General features: G+C 38.9%; 1 protein-coding gene across 1 annotated transcript in view; it reads left to right on the top strand.

Moving 5' to 3' along the window:
* EPB41L4B (erythrocyte membrane protein band 4.1 like 4B) overlaps positions 1 to 19,799 on the top strand; it is a 180,152-nt gene that overhangs the window by 91,544 nt on the left and 68,809 nt on the right. The window contains exons 13-15 of the mRNA XM_026084544.1: positions 566 to 596; positions 1,355 to 1,388; positions 2,468 to 2,535. Coding sequence (XP_025940329.1) covers positions 566 to 596; positions 1,355 to 1,388; positions 2,468 to 2,535 — 133 coding nt within the window. The remainder of the gene's footprint in view (positions 1 to 565; positions 597 to 1,354; positions 1,389 to 2,467; positions 2,536 to 19,799) is intronic.

Consider the following 19,799-nt stretch of genomic DNA (forward strand, 5'->3'; position numbering starts at 1 on the left):
AAAATTCAGCTCCCTCCAGAAAGTTCAACAGCATGTTCTTGCTGCTGAAGATTGCTCAGTGCCTTGCCCCCTTCCCAGTTGGTAGGCTTTTTTGCTGTCATGGTTCACTGTAATAAGACACAGGCCACTACCAACTTCAACAACACTCGGATTTCTGAAAGACGCAAAATTGCTTTGAGGGGTAGTTTCTGAGGGACGCAGTACTATTGGCATGGTGGCTGCAGCAAGCTGAGGAAAGTAGTGCTCTAATTGTACAGAATTCACTCTGTCAAAAGCCCTTCCTTCCTGCTGTTTTGGGAATAATGCTCATCTGCCATCTGTGATGGTGGCACCAGGTGGGCCTTCACTCTTGCTGAAACAGAGGGAGGTTCATGGCTGCCTCATACTTCATAATCTCCCATGGGAATGCTAGAAAGCATAGGGCTGAACTTGCAGTTCTGACATATTTGTTCAAATATGCCTGAATGAGGATATACTTAAGCTGTGGTGTAACGTTCCAAATCACAATAGCTGTAAAATGACTGAACTGTTTCACATATTAAGGTTTTTTGTTTTTGTTTTTGAGCAAACAATCCTGTGAAAGCAGCACAACTGTGGTAAGTAACTGTCCAAGTTCTCTCTACCTTTCAAGTGCTGTTGTCAGGCAAAAACATTTTTGAAGACCCTGTTTCTGCATCAGGATTTGTCAACACAAATTCTCTGGTGTGGGGTGAATTGCTTCGGGATCTGTTGTTATGCAGTACCAGACTCTCCTTGGGGAACTGCCTATGAGACTTTGCTTCCATTTTTTTAATTCTTTTTTGTGTTTTGAGATCAGACTAAAACAAATCATACTTCCTTTCTGCTCTTGTTGCCATTATGCTAATTTATCTAGCTTCATAAGTGTAAAATGAAGAACAGAGTTTTGCTCCCCTCTTTTTTGCACTGTAACTGCTGTGGTGTGAATCTAGAAAAAACTATTGATACCCTTAAATATATGAAATTGGATCAGAACTTCAGTGTAATACTTCCTTGAAGAGTAGAACCCTGAGCTATATGAAACTGTGGTATGGATGTTTTTATAAGAATATTCTGGTAGTGCAGATAAACTGTTTTGGCTGTGCAATTGAGTGAAATAGGATAATCTGAATAAGAATAATGCTTCTTTAGTTCTTCAGAAATGTGTCCTCACTCACGCAACTGTCCAATTTTAGGCAGACTTGGCAGGATTCTGCCAGGAACAGATTTTCCTTTGGATAGTTATAGAATCAGGGTTTTATTTCTTCTAAGTAGTAATCAAAATGGCATTTTTTATGCATGCCTTTGGTGTTTCTCAGTGTTGATTTCATAAAAGCTATTTCTTTTCTTCTCTCAGTGCTAAAAATACTCCGGAAGTCCATAACTACCAGGTAAGCATAACAATTGTTGGGGAGAATATTTACTTAGTTTTCTTATTTTAATGGTAAATATTGCTGCTGTCTATAATCAAGACAACTGTTCTGCTCCCCTTTTCTTACTCTAGGGTGAGATTTCTGTGGTGGCTCAGAAATAAGCAGCGCCAAATTAGGAATTCAGGGGAAAGTGGAGGGACTGTAGTCCGTTGCTTCTCCCATGTTCTGAGATGCACTGCAAGCTGGGAACACTCCATTTGCCACCCTCTTTTCCGTCCTATTCTGTGAAATCACAGGTTAAACCCTTTGGGTTTGTGGATTTGATGGACCCCAGGACACTGCTCTGTGACACTTTTCTCTAGAGCAGCATCTCACATTGGAGGATCCTTGACAAACAAGTTCACTTTTGTGATTATCTCCTTGTCTCAACACTTAAGGAAATCATTGCTGGTCACATGTGATTCCTCCCCGCCCCCTTCTTAACAGCCTCCTTTACACTCCAGGGAAAACCTTACCCTGTTTTCATCTGTCCTACTAGCGATCTGTGCTACTGAGAAAGCAAGCTGTGCTTTCATCCAAACTGCATGCATTCATGAGAACTTAGTCTAAGTGTTGTGTGTGTTGTGGTGGGATTTTTTTGTTTGTTTTGTTTTGTTTTAATAAAAGCTTCACTAGGGATTTCGTTTCAGTGTTTCCTATCAAGACCTGTGGATATGAGAGAGAAATGCTGTCACCATAGATGGGTGACCTTCTGAAGACTGTTATTATAATAATAACCTTTCTCACTCTCCACCTTTGATTAAAGCTGCTGTTCTTCTGATGCTCTTTTTCTGGAATGCATTAGATATGCCAGACCTTCTCCCAAAAAGAAAAGGGATTTTTTTTTTTTTGAATTTACCCATGACTGTGCCCTAATGAGCAAGTTCATCACCAAGCAATCTCCTGCAAATGTTAAACTGAACAGGAGATAGTCTGAGACAGCGCTCCTGAGTCCAGGGCTCACAGGCAGCATGCTGCTCATGGCCCCAGAAAAATAAAAAGTTAATGGGGAGTTTTCATATGATTTCATTAACAAGGTTTAATATTTTCACTTGTAGCCACAGTATCATCCTAATATTCATCCTGCTCAGCCACACTGGCATCCACATACACCTGTAAATGTAAGGTAAGCAATCTTCACTTCATGGAAAAAATGGTTCCTTCTTTCTTTACCTTAATCTAGTGATGTGAAACTTTGGATCTATCAGGTGATTTTATGTGCATGAAAAGCAAACAAGTTAGAAATGTGTGATGTAGAGGCACCATTAAATAACTTCAGTTTAGATTTTTCTTTGGAAATTTCTAGCCTCCTTGATAAATTTTTTCAGGTTGATTTTTAATTCAAATAATTTATTTTTTAATTAAAATTAACTTTAGTGTATTTCTGTAGGTAGTATGTTGGATGGAGAGATGTTCAATGTCTGCAATAAAATGAATTGTAATTAGATCAATATTTAATCTCCTAAAACAAAGAAGAATATCCTTTTAGGGTAAATTTAAGTTATCAGTGAACAGATTCCTGATTTGTAGCACTAGTTCTCATCTTCTATATAAGTGTGGAAAAATGTGTGAATAACATGTACGTGGAATATGTACATAGAGCAGCTTATCAAAAGATTTGCAGATAGTGTTGGTGAAATTATTCATAACATTGAGTTTTTGAGAACTAATTTACAAAAATATTCTGTATGTGCTATCATACTATCTTTCTGTGTACCTTTTTTAACAAGCATTGAGAGAAATTAAGTGAATATAAATTTTGGAAGAAATTCAGTCTAAGAAACAACATGGTGGAGTGCACAGATGGAGGCACACACCTGCTGGTGGGTTTGTGTCTGTGCATGCACATGTGATAAAAATCAGCTTTTTTATTCTAATAAAAAAGAAACTTTTTCAGGTTGCTCAGTTTTTAAGGCAAATAATAACTGTCTTGACTGAAAAATACCGATACCCTGATCTTTATTCCCATTTTTCTTACCTTTTAATCTCTGTATTTTTATATCAGGACAAGTAGACTTTGTTCTTAGTGTAGGTGGGCTCTGGAGATGAGGCTGAGCCTAAAAGAAGAAAAGAATTTGATCTGAGTTTGACCCTGAAGGTGCAGGAAAAAGGCAAAGACATGATTGGAAATACTTATTAGGCAGAGAAGTAGACATACTTGACATGTGGTCCAAGACATGTGGTCTTGGAGTTCCTAGCATACAGCAGTAAAGCAGATAYTAAAATTATGCTAGAAACAGAAGACCATTTAAATTGGATAAGTGAATGTTAATGATTTTACAAACCATATGAGGTTTTGTTGAAATTTTTCTAAAGTTTTGTGCTTGTGATACTAGTCTGTAACATTTTAAAGTTAAATAGCTTGCCTTGGAGCAGAGCGATGTTGAAATAAGCACAATCATGTATTGTAATGTGTGTAGAATACCTTTCCTCCCTAAGCCTGCCCTCTGCCACTTACCTTCCCCCCCCTCCATCCCCACACCCTGAAGATATTAAGGTCAGTGAAATATGAACAATGGCTTTTTTATAGCTAAACCTCTAAGTCTAAAAACCTACTTAAAACCTCAGTCCCGCAAGCTCAGTGGAAGAGGTGCTCAGAATTTTTGTCCCRGTCAGGTAGAGATACTTAAATGTGTAGTTAAAGTTAAAGTATCAAGTTATTGTAATGGGAATCAAAGTAGAAGAGTTGCACATGGTTAACATCTTGGATAGTTTGGTTTGAGAATGCTTACTACAGCCAACTATGAGCTTGAGATCAAACCACAAATGTATGTAATTCTTTCCGCTGGACTTGTAAATCTAGAAAGGGTCAAGGGTTGAAATGAAAGTATTAAATGTGCAATACTATGTTATGTCTATTTTTTGGTTAAATAATTTGTGAAATAAAATGTGGAATTGTGTCTCAGTCTTCACAGCAAAATCTTTTCAGTGAAATTATTTGCTTGCAGTTGACATAGAAGTATAATCTTGTGAGAAAATTCATTCCAATTAACAGTTGTCATTATATAACTTTAGAATTCTTCACTTACATTTCCTCCAAAAAAGGTAAAATATAAACCTGGCTTTATTTCCTCCAGCATATAAAAATAGTGCCAAAAGAAAGTGCAACTTCAGTTCAGTAAAAGGAGAATCTTAAATGTTGTGATTGCCTAGATACTATTCAAAAAAAAAAAATTTTTTTTTCAAAATGACTTTAGGGTATGCTGTAGAATTGAATGAAATTAATGTCTCTAAGTACCAGTAAATAATGAACAAATGAGGAAAAACTATTTTTCCTCTTAGTACTTTTGCAAGTTTCAGTGCATAGTCATAGCAAAATACCTGTACTAGCTGTAGGCTCTAGAAGTTCGACTTAACAGAATGTGACTATATAATTTAAAGGCTGCTTCAGTGTAATTAGCTGCACCAGTGTTGAGTGAATGGCAGTATTTACAGAAGAGCAATTTTCATTCTTAGGATTGTCTGTCTTAATTTTTTTAGACCTTAGGGATATATTTTCATGAACTCAACTTTTTTGCGTGTTAGGCTCTATTTTACTTGTTTATTGTATTCAGTTTTTCTAAAGTCTCCTGCTCCCTTTCCATCATCCCTCTGGGATTCAGGAGCAAAAAGAGAGGGGTTTTAAATTGCTGAGCTCTGATTCAGAGCCTTTGGAAATAAACAAAAAGATTCCCAGTTGCTTCAGGGGATTCTGCATCAGTCCTATAGGTCCAACACCATTTCCTTCCCTTACTGATAGCTGTCTGTCACTCCCTACACATGCTTAGCAGTTACTGGATGAACTCATGTTACTCTGTATCACTCATAAGTTTAATTCCATCTCTCACTAACCATAACTGTGCAAATGATACAGGCCACCCTATCATGATGACAGGCCATATTGGAAACCCCCCACAAGTGGAGAGGACAACAATTTACAATATATCCAAGAACAGAACCAGAAGAATTTAGGAGGAGTCCAAAGTGTGGTGTACCAAGATAAACTCATGACAACACTCTGAAAAAGTCATCTTCATTTCACCTGCCATCTTAGATGATCATTACATTCCATGGTCATTGTCTGTCTGCAGTATGTTCAGTGTATTGTGCATAATGTGTGTGTCTTTACATGTACATCCATCCTTGTTTAGGGTTTATGGACATTCTTGAGAAAAGTATTTTCCGTATTTTTGTAAGAAATCTTGAAAAACCTGTAAAAACTGATTAGAATTCTCAGTGCCTCAAGATCAGAAATACTGGGGGATTTACATTCTACCATACTTTTTCAATCTGATGTGACCATCTGCTTGCTGTTGAGGATCAGCCATGCATGTCTTAATTGTTTTTATCTTCCTGTTTCTTTTGAGTCAAATTAATAGATGAAGTTTGAGAAACTTCATTTTTTAGTTGATATGTAAACGGGAGGTTGGGGGAGGGAAATTCATAATTCAAATTGGCAATCAACATGGTTTGTGGACAAAGGACACATGCTGAGATGGTCATAGGTTTGGCTTTCTTTTATCTTTAATTTTTGTTTTCTGCAGCAAAATTAGAGGTGCTTGCCTAACTTCAAAAAAAAGTATAGAGAAAAAACACTATAACAAAATGTATAGAGTATTTCTATTACATTTTGGACTTACCAATTATATTAATAGCATCCCCCCAAACCATACCTGCTGCTATAAATTGCAAGAATGTTGAAAATCAATCCTTGCTAAAAGGGTGCTGCTGTCTTCTTGTTATTTTTAACGTGATTCTGGATGTGAACTACACAATTTCATAAAACCACCTTCTGAAAACTTTTTTCTGAGAGGATTCAAAAAAGAGTTCACAATCAGTACACTACAAGAGGAAAATGATCCAGTGAAATAGCTCTATTTTTTTAAGCTAGAATTTTGCAAAGTTGAATGTATATTTACAGACCTAGGTCTTTTAATAGGCTTGACTGATATTTTGATCACTTGCCTATCTTTTTGAATCTGGGAATCATAGTGCCATCTTCATTCATGCTTTTTGTTTTAATTTGGCCTTAACATCTGTGGTCTCTCTGAAGTTGTTGGAATCAATAAATCTTTATTTGGAATATTTTAGAATGAAGTAGTTTTTAACTTGATTTTGATAAATGTACATTTATAAATGGGTATAACCCTGAATTTTTTCAGAGCAAATTTGATGGTATATAACTTTTTGTAAAATATATTTGTTTACAAATGCTATCTTTAATATTTGTTTTAATCTTTCCTGTATGTGCTAAGTACAAATAAAAATTCTCAACCTACTGTTTATGGTGCATTATTTATTTTTGAAAGATTTGGGGGGAGGGTTGGTAGATATCATGCACTGCTGCATTTGTTCCTGTTTTCCCCTGGGATCAGTAATGCTATGTTGGATCAGCATTTTCAGTGCAGTCAGGGCGGGGGAGTTATAATACAGTAATTGTGCACTGAGGTGTGAAAGTGCCAGAATAACCCTAAGGTGGGCAGTCACAGAGGCTGACTTCAGTTTCATGAGGCTAGTCTTCCTCTCTTTCATGAACGCTGTATTTAGGGGAAGGGAGAAAGAGAAACTTTGCTGGAGCCATTGGAACAGAGCCTAATTTAGCTGCTTTGAATGTCCTCTGAAGTTCTGTGGGTTTTTTTGTTGTTTTTGGTTTTGGGTTTTTTTTGAATGCTCCTGTTAGTTTAAGTGGAGCGTTATTGCTTCATGATTCACACACCTATGCTCATAGTATAGTGTCGTCCTTGTCATATAACTGCATTTGCTTCTGTGTGGTTTGTTCTCAGTGTTCATCTTCCTCATGTGTTTTATCTGTGGCTTGGTTTATTGCTGAAGATGCACTGAATGAGTGGTCTCCCTGACAGATTTCAAGAAGAACCATCACAAGGCCTAACAGTCTTTAAATATTAAAATGCCTCATGCAGGAGGTCTGCACACAGGTGAAGACCATCTTGTGGGACTTCTCTGTTCTGCAGTTTGTGCATGTCACCTCAAGGGAAATAGATGTCTTACTGCTTCTCTGGAGAAGAMGCTCATGCACTTTCCACTCCCCTCTTACTTTTTCGTTCTGCATCCTCCTTGCTGTCTGCAGATATCTGTATCAGCAATGTCACCGAGTGATCAGCTAGGTAAGAACAGATCAATTTCTCTGTCTTTCCTTGCTCTGATCATAGTTGGCTTCTAGTAACAAATTGGGCTGGGATGCGGTTGGGAAAAGGGAGCACTTTTTTACCTGTTTCCGCTCTAAACCCAGTGTTGGCTCTGGCTCATGCAGCTTGCATCACCTGAACAACCATGGGTATGGATACCCCTGCAGTGAACTTGGTAGTACAAATAACTTGCTTTAAATGTAAAAGCTTACTTTTTTTTTCCCTAAAATTAGCACTCTCGTTATTTACAAAGTATAGATTTTAAAAAATGACTGCTATGGGCCTTGTGATGTTAGAAATGCAATTTGGTTTTTGAAGCAAGGCAGAACACTTCACAGCTGAAAACCAATTTACATAGGGAGAAGGGGAAAGAGGGGAAAGATGGGAAACATTTGGTTAATTCAGGTGTTAAATGTAGTGCCTTCTGTTGAAATATAAAATACTGAGAAAGTTCTGCCTGATACAAGTCAATACTACATCTCTAGATTCACGCTGCTGCGGAAAGCCACTGATAGTTTATAGATGCACAAACTCAGTACAGAGCCTTACTAGCGCCGCTATGTAAGCGTTTTTACAATTGTGTTGAATTATTTTAACTAGGAGTTTCCCATGAGGAAATGCCACACTATTTTCACTTTCTCTAAAAGAACATGTTATACAACTATTGTATAGTCATAGAAATCAACCCATTTTGTATGTATTCTACATATACACGGAAGTTGCTTTAAAAGAAAACTTTGCACACTGCCTGAAGGAAGTATCACTTTCTCAATCAATGGAGTATGTTCTTAGTGCCCATTGAACTGTTTGTGCAAACTTTCCCCACCCAGTTCTGAAGTCTGTTCATTGTATAAGTCTAAAATCTTCTTTTTACAAGTCTAGCATACACTTAGAAACTCTTCTGGAGTCTGATTACAGGTGATAAACACTATCTTTGCTTCAACTAAGAGACTTTTGGGGGGGCAGGTATGAGTACAGTGCCAGGCATCCAAGCAATTACATTGTTTTGAAGTCCAGTGTATAATAGACTGCATTCTTCCATGCGCTGGAGAATTGCTTGATACATCTTGGCTGAGGGTATCTTCTGATCCTCTCTCTGTATGCCTTCCCCCAGCTGTTTAAAAAGCTGGAAACCAGTTCTTCCTCAGCATAGCTCAGAGTTGGCTCTCTCCTTTGTGTACTCTGTTTTGCAATGGGGTTATTTCTGGACAGTAATAATTCTCTAATCCTGTATCCCCTCCCCAGGAACTGGTGGGAGAATTGCATAGCTGGCAATACCACATCTGTAACCTGGAATGAAATACATCACTCTTGAGCCCCAGCCAGGCCCTGGCATGCAGACTAATGACTAATATTACAGATAGTGTTGTCACTTTCAGTGAATTATTTTAGCATGGGCTTTTTCTTTAAATATTGGTTTTCAGCTACTTGTACTGTAGCTGATGTGAGTCACAGGCAAGTGAACAGAGGGAGCATTTTTTGTAATGCATTTCTAAAGCTGGATATCTGGGTTTGCACACTTAAGGAAAAGAATCGAGTCTTTCCGAAACATTTATCAGTGAAACAATATGCAGTTTGACCAAAAACCAGGATTGCTTTCTCACATTGTAGACACAAACAAAGCATATATTATGACTTTGTGAAGTAAAATGTCCCATCTTTTTCCCTCATTCTGAATGAGTGCTGAAGAAAGTCTTCAGCCTGCAGAAGAGATAATGTTAGAGTTTGCAAGAAATTTTGAAAATGGATCTCCTACTGCTGACAAGGAGTGAGTTGGGGCACTTCCTAAGACTGGAAAAAATGGAGATAAATATATTGCTTGCTTCTCAGGTGTCAAAGCTGGCTAGATGAGACCTTCTGAGTGGAAGGAGCAAGACAGGTCAATGCCTCAATCATCTGTTTTCAAAGGAAATTGTCTACCAATCATTCCAGCTTGTATATCAAGCAGACAGGCTACTACTACCTAGCTTGAAGGAGAGAAGTTTCAACACACATCCATCCAACGTGACATACCAGATCTCTGGAAAGACTGTTGATGTTCTTCAAAGCAATAAGTGTTTTTTCCCTTACTCTGGCAAAGGAGAGCTGAGGAGAACAGTATCACAGGAGAGTGCTGTCACTGCAGGCCTAAACAAACATTGCTCATGGTAGCCAATGAGAGTGTTCCACCCAGAGCTGCTACAGATTGACTAGCATTAACGGTTGGAAATAGGAACTAAATTTTTTTAATCTTGGACTGTATGTGTTATACTTTGAAAAGGGACTGATCCCACAGGATGCTAGCTTATTTGTTAAGACTGTTCTAGCCAAGAATCTTCTTAGAGAGTCATCTTGAACTAAAATTTCACTGGTTAAGTGTCTGTATCTTAACCACACTTGTGCTATGCTATGAGGATCAAGATTTTGAATCATTTCAGAAAGAATTTTTTTGTACTTTACAGTCAAGTTGCAAGTGCTTGGAAAAAGGCGGTGCTATTATGCATGCTCCTAGGTGAAGGGCCCACAGGGAAAACAGTTTTTCTTCAACAGGCCCCAGACAAACATATACAGAAAGATACAGCTTTTGTATCAAACCAATCCTTGTCTAAAGTAGGTAGGAAGAAACATCTTGTGAAGGGAAGGGGCAGACAACACCTTTCTATCTGGCATCTCTTGCGATACCTTGCAGAGATGTGAGTGATAAAGACCTTGACATTCCGCTTCAGTTGTTTTCCATATACTGTTGTACTCTGAAGTGACTGGCTGTATACACTTCTGTCCAGCGTGCATGTGCTCTGCTTCTCTTGTTGCCACTGCATTTACAAAAACAGGTAAAAACTCAGTTCATCTGGAGTTCTCCCTTGATATGAGTCACTCTCAGTAGGCTAAATTCAGCTCTCTCTCTACTTACTAATGGCTATTTCATGTCTGTCCTTTAAAGCAAAACAAATTCTTTTTCAAATAGTTGGTTTCATGAGAGTTAATCTGAACGTAGTTGTAAAGTTCCCAAATCAAACCTCTCTCTGCACCTGCCACTGCACATATTAGTAAGTTGCTATAGAAAATGTATGAATATGTTCCATAATAACTTTCCTGTTGCTTTTAATTTTTTAATTAATAATTTATTTTTTAATTATTTAATTTTTAATTTCAGCATGTGAAAAACCTTCAGTTTTGGACTGGAGGAAAATATGTATTTTTTAAAATACCACAATATCTCTCATTCAACTTTCCTGAAGAGAGAATTTTTTTTCAGGCAGTATGTTGGAGGACTTGGCATAGAGGGAAGATGGGTGGAGACAGGTTATTCCGCCTGCCTGGTATCTTAGACCCAATGTTATTTCTCTGCTTTGTGTTTCTAGGGTAATACTTTTCTCTTGACTCTGGGGAACTATTGCCTTCAGTGTGGTAGCAATTCATCTTCCATGATTTGCTGCATAGATATTTTCAGAAGAAGTCCAGTTCATTTTTTGTCTAGTAGAAGAAACATTCATAATGCCTGCCTTGGTCATCACACCTTCTGAGAGCTAAGGAATCAATCTTCTAATTTAAAAATAATATAAATGTTGAGCTAAGGCTACCAAAGAACCAGAGGAAATACCCCTAGAATTCTGTTTTTAAATTGCCACCACAAATCTACTTGCACATTTGAGTCTTACGTTTTTCATACTTGTTGTCTTCCAAGTTTATAATGTCTCTTTTTTTCCATTTTTCTTTTTCTTTTCCTTTTTTTGTTAATAGTAGTATGGCCTACAGCTTTAAACTATCAGACATCAAAACCTGCAGCTTGTCATATCAAAGATGAAAACATGTATTGAATTACAGGAAGAACAGATGTTTCACCTAAGAACAGTTTAGAAAGTCTGTAGTTCCTGGATTAACAATGTCATATGTTGAAGGACTATAAAAGCCAAGATTTTTTTTTTTTTTAATGAGGCAATGAAAAATACCTTTTCATTCCTGCCTCCTGAAGAAAATGAAAGAAGGAGCCACACCTAATTAGTTGTAGGAAGTACTGATCTAATACAACTTAAACTCCATAAAACAACCTATTTATTTAACCATATTCTGTTTTCCCTGCTAAACCCATAACAATCCATGCTAGTATAATAGTCCCAGTGGCTTCTCTACCATTATCAATTTCTGCTATTTTGAGAACCTTAGGGAAGTAGGGATATAAAATATTGCAGCTTCTCCAGTGCTCTTTAAATTGTGTTATAGCATAGCGATGACCTCAATACCTAAACAAAGGTGACAAAGTGACTGTGTTTCTTTTCATCTCCAGGGGCCAACCCATTGAATTTTGAGGCCGTGTTGGCAGGCAGTAGGGTCCAGCACAGAGTGTTTCCCATCAGTAGGTGCAGGAATCAGACAGAAAGGAGGGAAGATCTCAGAAAAAATGGGCCAGGGAAAGAACAAGCTTGAGTGAAAGGGGTAGGAGGGGAAATGTTTTGCAGTGGAGCATGCAGTGGGAGGAAGTGGAAAGGAAAAGCAATAAAGGCTGTTAGAAACTGGGAATAGAGAAGAGAAATGAAGGAGGTAAGGGAGCTTTCAAACTTTAATGTCTGTCTTCAGCACCTGGAGCTCACTGGGTTGATAAGCAAGGCTGATTTGAAGCAAGGCTGATTTGAAGCAAGGCTTCAAAGAACTTGAAAGTAAAACTGATCACTTCTGTGAAAATTTTGAGCATAGAAGGGTCCCTTTTGTTCTCAGACATTCATTTTAAAATTCTATTGTTGTATTTAATGGGTCTCTCGTTCAGAATTTCCAGCATAAGAAAAGTTTGAAATTTGATTTTAAGATAAAATGAAAAGTTTCTTGCTGTAATTCAGATCAGTTTCCCAAGTGCTACAAGAAAAAGAGGGCAGGGCTGGTTGCAAGTTTGTAAATGAGAACTCCCTTGCTATGCTGAGTGATTGATTTTGTATTATTTTTGCCTGTTGATACTTTCCGCTGAGCAAACAAGTGAAAAGTTCTGTCATGCCTTGAAAAGAGCTTTTACTTGCTGTATACTGTACCTGTTCAGTGACTCCGCTAGTAATGTGTTAAAAGGGCAAAAATCTGTAACCTAAACTGAAGTTTTTCATGTGGCAGTAGTGCTAGGTACGTTCATACTAGACTTAAAAGTCCTGGCAAGTTACTGAAAATTCAGAAAACCCTGTGTTTCTTTGTGGGGCACTAGACACATTCTGAACCCAAATAATAAGCATGAAATTTCTACAATTTGATGTATTTATTGAAAAAAAATTTTCAGGGAATTTCAGCTTTGTAAGGTCAAAGATAAAAAGGAGATCTTATAAAATGGGAGCATATTGTTAAGGGAAGCCAAATCCAGTGGACTTTAAGGTTAAGGTGATTTCTCCTTTGCCCTCCAGTAGATGTGAGACTGCTGTAGTTCCTGGTTTCTATAAACATGGACAGCACAGACAGCCTGATTCTGTACACATACATGGCCACAGAGAATAGTTAGGGCTCCAGTTAAATGAGAAGATGGGGCAGACCAGCCAAGTGTACTGGCCAGCAGTTTGCTTACATGTTACTGGCCCCTTTCATCCCCCCTCCTCTCCACTTTCCCATGCTCGTTCTTCCCTGATCCACATCAGTTTTCCCTTTCTCTTCCCTTGTCTCCTTCCAAATAAACAAGCTGCCCCTACTTTTGTCCAACTTGTGCTGAGTCCATAACCAAATTTCCCAAGGCTGCCTCGGTAATTTGGATCTTACGTGATATTATTGATGCAGTTTCCTCAGCACTGTTGGCCTTGCAAGACTGTGGTCAGCAAAAGGTCCTCAATACTCCCCTGCAGCTCTCTGTGAAGCTTGGCCATTTCTTGCATAAATCCCCCTTAACAACCTGGGAACTCAGTCATCCTTCATGGCGCTCTCTGTAACATTTGTTCGCTGTTCACACTTCTATCTATTATATCCAGGAATTTCTTGTGTCCTCATGTTCTGTTCTGGTAGCCAAACCTCAGGTCTAGGCCTGCTTCTCTGCCTGCACACCCTACTAAGTATGTGATACAGAGGAGGGGAGAAAGAGTGGGGAGTGTTTAGCTCAGGGGACCTGAGTTACTTAATGGGTTAAATGGTGATAAAGGCTGTAGCTTGGGTTAGCAACCTCTGATCAGCTGCAGGCTGTCTTGGAGGCCTAAGTTCCTTAGGTTGTTTTTGCTCCTAGTTTAACCTGAGTTAGCTTCCTTTCATTAGCCACCCTGAGTTGTTTTATTTCCCAAACAGTCATGCATTGTCTGCATGTGACTAAATGGGGAAGGCAACACTGACTTGGGGGGGATTTTGTCTGTCTGCATCTGCCTTTCAGAGTTTTTCTCATCTGCAAGGGCATCTGGGACAATGAATTTTTTTTGACAGGTGATTAAATATAATTAGCTATCGTTATCATTAATTAAAACCATTTGTAAATAAAGAAAAGCAAGTTTAGTTTCCCAGTAGGCATATTTTGCGTGACAGTTTTACAAGGCAGTATTTTTTTTAATGATTGTTATATAGATAAGGTGAAATCTGTGAGAACAATGGTTTTTTTGAGCTTGGATTTGTTTCTTGGTATTTTATTAGAACGTGGTTTGCTGCAGGCTCTGTTGTTCTTGCAGAGGATTCCGGATTAACTGCTTGATCCTCTCCTGCTTCAAAACTTAGTTCAGCATGTTGTCATGGAGGAAACTGCTGCACATACTTAAACGTCTCCCACAGAAGAAAGTTTCCCCACTCTCATCACCACTGCAGACACCTCTCATCTCCTCCCTTGGCATTTTTCCTTCCTTCCAAGGTTTGTTTGGCTGGCTGTGAGAAGGCTGCTGGCTGCCTGCTCTGCTTCCAGAGTGCAAGGAAGAAATGGCTTTCTGAGGCATCCCTAGGGATTGGTTGGGTCCCCTGATCTTCACCAGCAAGAGGGAGCTTCCCTGTCCTTCCCAAATGAATGCAACTGGGCCAGCTCTTCTGTCATGTTAGTGTCAGGACAGAGCATGGAAGTGAAATAGCACCATCAGGTTTTGTTTTACTTCTCACAGTTGAAGAAGCCAGCAAGAAACCTAGCTTCAAAGAGGTCTTTTCCTCATCCACCTTTACTTAGGAACACTCATTGCTTTTACATGTCTCAATCCTCGGCTGCAAAACTGAAACTTTATCCTCTGTCTTTTATAAGTAGTCTTTCTTCCATGGTTTGTGTTCCCTTTGTATATACCACTGGATCCTTTCAAAGTCTTTTGCTTCTGCCCACTGTTTTTGGCAATTAGTTGATGCTTACGCAGAACACCACCTTCTTCTTACCCTCTTCATTTCTTTTTCGTTCCTATCCACAAGGAAGTTTCCAGTGTGTTGCAAAATAGATGCTCTCCTCCACTTTGCATGCTCTAGCAGCACACTGGATGTAAAAGATTCTTAACAAGATTAAAACAAGTTTGGCTAAAATTCAAGATTTTTTTTAACTTCTTATGAAACATGGACAGGGAATAAGTCCAAAATATTTTTGTTTTGTTTTTTTCCTGCCAAAGGGAGAGGCTAAAACCAAAAGCTGAGCATTTGGCATAATACGGCTGTTAAGTCATCCTACCCCAACTGCCACCCTGAAGCTTAATGCGCAATGACTGCTTTCATTAGACTTCTGAAAGTCTCTTCTTCACATGGTGAAACATGCTTGTTAATAATTCCACTGACTGCCATTAGGGAGCATGTCTACAACCCATTTTGATGTTGGAGAAGGTATTGTTAGGGTGTGGTAGTGGGTGAAATGTCTCCTATTAGGGAGTGAAGTGAGTGGGGGAGCCTCCCAACACGTGCAGTGTGGATGTGAGCTGTTGAAAGCTGCAAAAGTCACCAAGTCAGGCTTGGTATACGCTGTGGCTGGGGGGAGGATTGAGAGGGGTTTTGGAGATGTTTTTTTTAAGGTTCCAGGATTTTTAAACACTAGAAAATTGCAGTGGTTCTGGGCAGAAGCAGTGTTCAAAGCAAGGGACAGAGGTAGGTGTGGGACTTGTTGAAGGCTGTTTAAAAAATAATCACACCCACATCTAGAAGCCTGTTTTTGTTGTTTGTTTTTTTTTAACCACTGTTCGGCTGTATTACGGAGGGTCTAAATTCAGTGCAGAGGCATTCGAGGGGCACAGTGGTTGGAAGCTGCTTTCTGCTATTGCCCCACAGCCCCCCAAGGAGGCGAGCAAAGAGAAACCCACCACTGGCTTTCCAAGTATAACTTTAAAAAGGTGGGAGATGCCCACAGGAAGAGTATAGAAGAAGGGGACAGCGGTAGGGTGCAGGAGTAGGCCTGCTCTGGGACACAGGTGAGAGATGTTTATTCAGGTCTACCCAGTTACATTGTGCAGGAAAATGAGGATGGTAGCTGGGAGGATGGTGTAAAAAGACAATTATTTTTATTAAAGATCTGTATAACTCACAGATTACACCAAATGGGAGGTCCTTTTGCACCAAGCTTGTCATGGATGAGAGAATAAGTTTCAAATGGATTATGATTTTAGGGCGTGAAAAGATTTAGGATGCGGACTAGGAAGAATGATAGTGTATTTGTAGTCTTAGTTAGGAGTAATCTGCTTCACAGTTCAGGTTGTGGAGGGGAGGAAAACTGGGTTGTGGAGGGAAGAAAAGGATCTGTTGTTCTTGAGGATCTTGAGCTGAACAAATCAACAACCTCATGCTATTCAGGAAAAAGCAAATGTCGTGTTTCAATGTGTAAACAGGAATAGATCCCATAGGACGTGGGAAGGGACCTTTCCCCTTTGCCATGCTTTTGTAAGGCCTCAGCAGGAATGGTGTGCATAGTTCTGTGCACCACATTTCAGAGGCAGACTGTCAGTGTGCAGAAGGGGACAGCAAGAATGAGCAGGGCTCTAGAAAATGTGTGACCTGTGAGAAATGACTGAATAATTTAGAGTTTTTCAAGTCTGGAGAAAAGGTTGAAGGGAGATGTGAAAACAGTTTTTAAAACATACAGATTTTCTGTAGCAAGAAATAATCCATTCCCTGTGAAGGATGGGACAGGAAATAGAAGGTTTAAATTGCAGTAAAGGAGGTTTAGGGTAAAACGGAAAAAACTTAGTAAGTGTAGGGATGATGAGACACTCAATAGATTGCCCAGGGAGGTCACAGAGTCTTTGCTAGTGAAGGTTTTCAAAATTAAGTTCAGCCAACCAGCTTGGGTAACACAGGCCTGCTTAGTCCTGTTTTGAGGGGGCAGGTGGACTATTTAAGTCTTCTGAGTTGCCTTTTTTTTTTTCCTATGATTCCCTGGCAGCATTAGATGTGTGAGTTGTACACTAGAGAGACGTGATTTTGTAAGGCAGCACATGTCTGGAGCATATGAAACATAAAAATGTTAACTGAAAATAGCTTTTAAAACAACTGATGAGTATAATACTGGGATAGAGGGCTGAAAATGGAAATAAAATTCAAAAAATGGGAAAAAGTAATCAGATGATGTATATTGTTTGCCCTGTTCCTTAATATACTGCCTTTTCAGTCAGAAGAAAATAGTTATGAGAGTTTGAGGCTAAAGGCAATACCAGGTGTTTTCTGGACATTGACTGGCTTTGTTGAAAGTTGAGTCTGGGATAACTGGATCCTCAGGAGAACTTTGGCTGAGAGAGGGACAGAGAAGGAAGAAATGGTCTCTTCCTTTAGAGAACAGGCTGTAGGGCACTGCATCTTTTCCCTTGAAGGACAAGAGTAAGTTATATGGGAAGCAACTGGAGCTCGTTGAGAAAACTAGGTAAATAAAAGAGGAAATCTGCAGGGTAGTCACCTGACTATTAAAAGGTAAACTAAAGATGAAACATTGGCATACTGGTAGGGCTAAAAGACAAATAAAAGAGAAAAGCTCAAAACTGATACCTGCCCATCTGTGCACATAGTTTGAGAGCATAACTTGATGTCTACAAAACCTGGAGGGATTAGGATATGCTCAGAATGTTGCTCATTGACATGAATGATTTATTCTTGTTGATGAGCTGGGGAGGATGCATGAGCACAACATCCATTCAGGTAAGTCAACCAGAAACAAGCAATAGAAAAAAAAAGTTAATGGCAGAAAGATGCACTGAGGGAAAAAAGTCTGAAGCATCTAGATTTAAGATGGTGAAGAACAGAAAAATACAGTGGAAAAAAGGTGCAACATCACTGCTGAATAGCGATACCACCTTGTAGAAACTGCACTGAGATGTCAGGATCCCACATGCCCCTAAATTAAATAGTACAGGGTGCACTGAATGGGGATTTGGATTACTAGTGAAATTTTTGTTTGGGTAATGTCAGTTTTTCTAGTAGACTGGGTCCGAAGCTGCTGCCAGCCCCATGGTTTCTGATTGTGCAGTGACTTGTCAGTCTAATACTGAATTTCTGTAGAGCTCCTGGGAAGGAGGAGGATAGGACTGTGAAAGTCTTCCTCACCCTGATCCTGTATCTGTCAGAAGTGCAAGAGATAGCTGAGCATGAGATGAGTTTCCTTCAATGTCTGTCAGTTACTGTCAACCCCGAAAGAGTGCAGGTGACTACATCCTTTTAGATAGGCCAGTAGTTTCCAGGTAAGGTTTCATGTCAGAGTGCACTGGCTGAGCATTGACATCCTGGCTGGAACTTTGCAATTTACTGTCCTCAAGGATTTCAGTGCACGTCTGAACATGAGCTTTGCTGGTCCAGCTCTATAATTCTTTGAAATAGTCATCTCCCTGCATTTCACATGGCATGAGCACTTGTTGGGACAGTCAAGAAGTATATCTATTGAATTTGGTGCACGTTCTCCCTCATGTCAGAGCTGATTCGGCTCATTCAGTTGCTCAGGTTATTTATTTAGCCTGTTTTAGTGAGGAAGCAACCTCATGTCCACAGCAATCTGAGGAATCTTGGTGTAAGAATTTGGTGTGGTTTCACTAATTGTAAAAAGACTGGTCAAAAACCTGCTAACCAAAATATTTACCAGCTTGCCCGCAGGTGAAATTAAGGCAACACCCAAGCATGTGGTCCCTAACCATAAGATGGTTTTACAGTGAGTTTTGTGTCTTGAAAAATGTTGACTCAGACTGAAAAAAGGATGCGCTGAGGCTCCAGCCCAGAACTGCTCTTATTTCCAGTATGGATTTTAACTGTGTGAACAAAATTAGCTATTCTCTCAGTCAAATAATGTCTCCTCAACCCAAACAGCTTGAAGGGAGTGTGCAGAGAGCTCTTACAATTAATGTGCAATCTGATTAGCCTGTGCCACTTTGCTCCGGGAGGCACTTGCTTGATTTGATTATAACGGTGAAGATGTGCAGTTTCAAAAGACAGACCAGTCCTGGATTGTCTGAGCTCACCATGGCCATCCCCCATGGATCTGACTCCTATTTGTATTGTTTCCTCAAGGCAAATATGGCATGAGTAGTGCCTTTATTGGCAGTTGTAGCTACGTGCTGGGAGCCTGCCAAGATTAATATACAATACATTCCCCTCTCTGCCTCCTGCCTTCAAAAAAGTAACCAACATTAAAGTGCTCTTTAGTTACTACCCAGTCAGAAACCTCGTGTTTTCAGAAGAAAGTACTAAGAAGGCCATGGTTATTTAGTGATGTACTAAGATGTATGCTTCATCATATTTTTGGAAATGATACAGATGTGTTTATTTGAAAATGACTGTTTAATTTTGCTTTGAGTCAGTAAATAATCTGCAGGGAACATATGTAGCAAGTAGCTAGCTACAATTTATTCATTGTTCCTTTAATTATTCCATTTGCCTTTAGTCTATGTTGTCAGGTTTTCAGTTACTGTTACTTTAAAAAAAAAAAAAAAAAGGGGGGGCCTGAAAACCCATGCAGGTGAAGATATTTCTTTAGTATTTTTCAAATGGGCAGGGGATTTTTATTTTTTTGGAATGAATCGATTTGCTGCAGCTACTGTCCAATACAATACTATAGAATAACTTAGAACACTGTAAAAATTATAAACACTCCATTGAGAAAAAGCACATTTGTTATTTGCAATAGCTATGTAAAGTTTTCACAATCTTGTTTGGTTGCTGGCATGGAAAGAAAATAACATTTTTAGACATTCACCATCATTTCAAATAATAAATTGAAATAGCATCAGTTAAAATTAATGAAGAAAATTGACAGTGTCATTTGACACCTCTGAATTACAGATGATGAATTAAAATTTTAACCTATCTCCATTTCTCCATGTATTGTAGACTGACAATAGTTAATCTCATAACTAAACATATGCAAAAAAAAAAAAAAAAAAGTTTACCAGAACAAGTATGATTCCTTTTTGGCCAAGTGCTATTTTGTATGTTG

Source organism: Apteryx rowi, unplaced genomic scaffold (assembly GCF_003343035.1).
Source record: "Apteryx rowi isolate R43461 unplaced genomic scaffold, aptRow1 scaffold_646, whole genome shotgun sequence".
Lineage (NCBI taxonomy): Eukaryota > Metazoa > Chordata > Aves > Apterygiformes > Apterygidae > Apteryx > Apteryx rowi.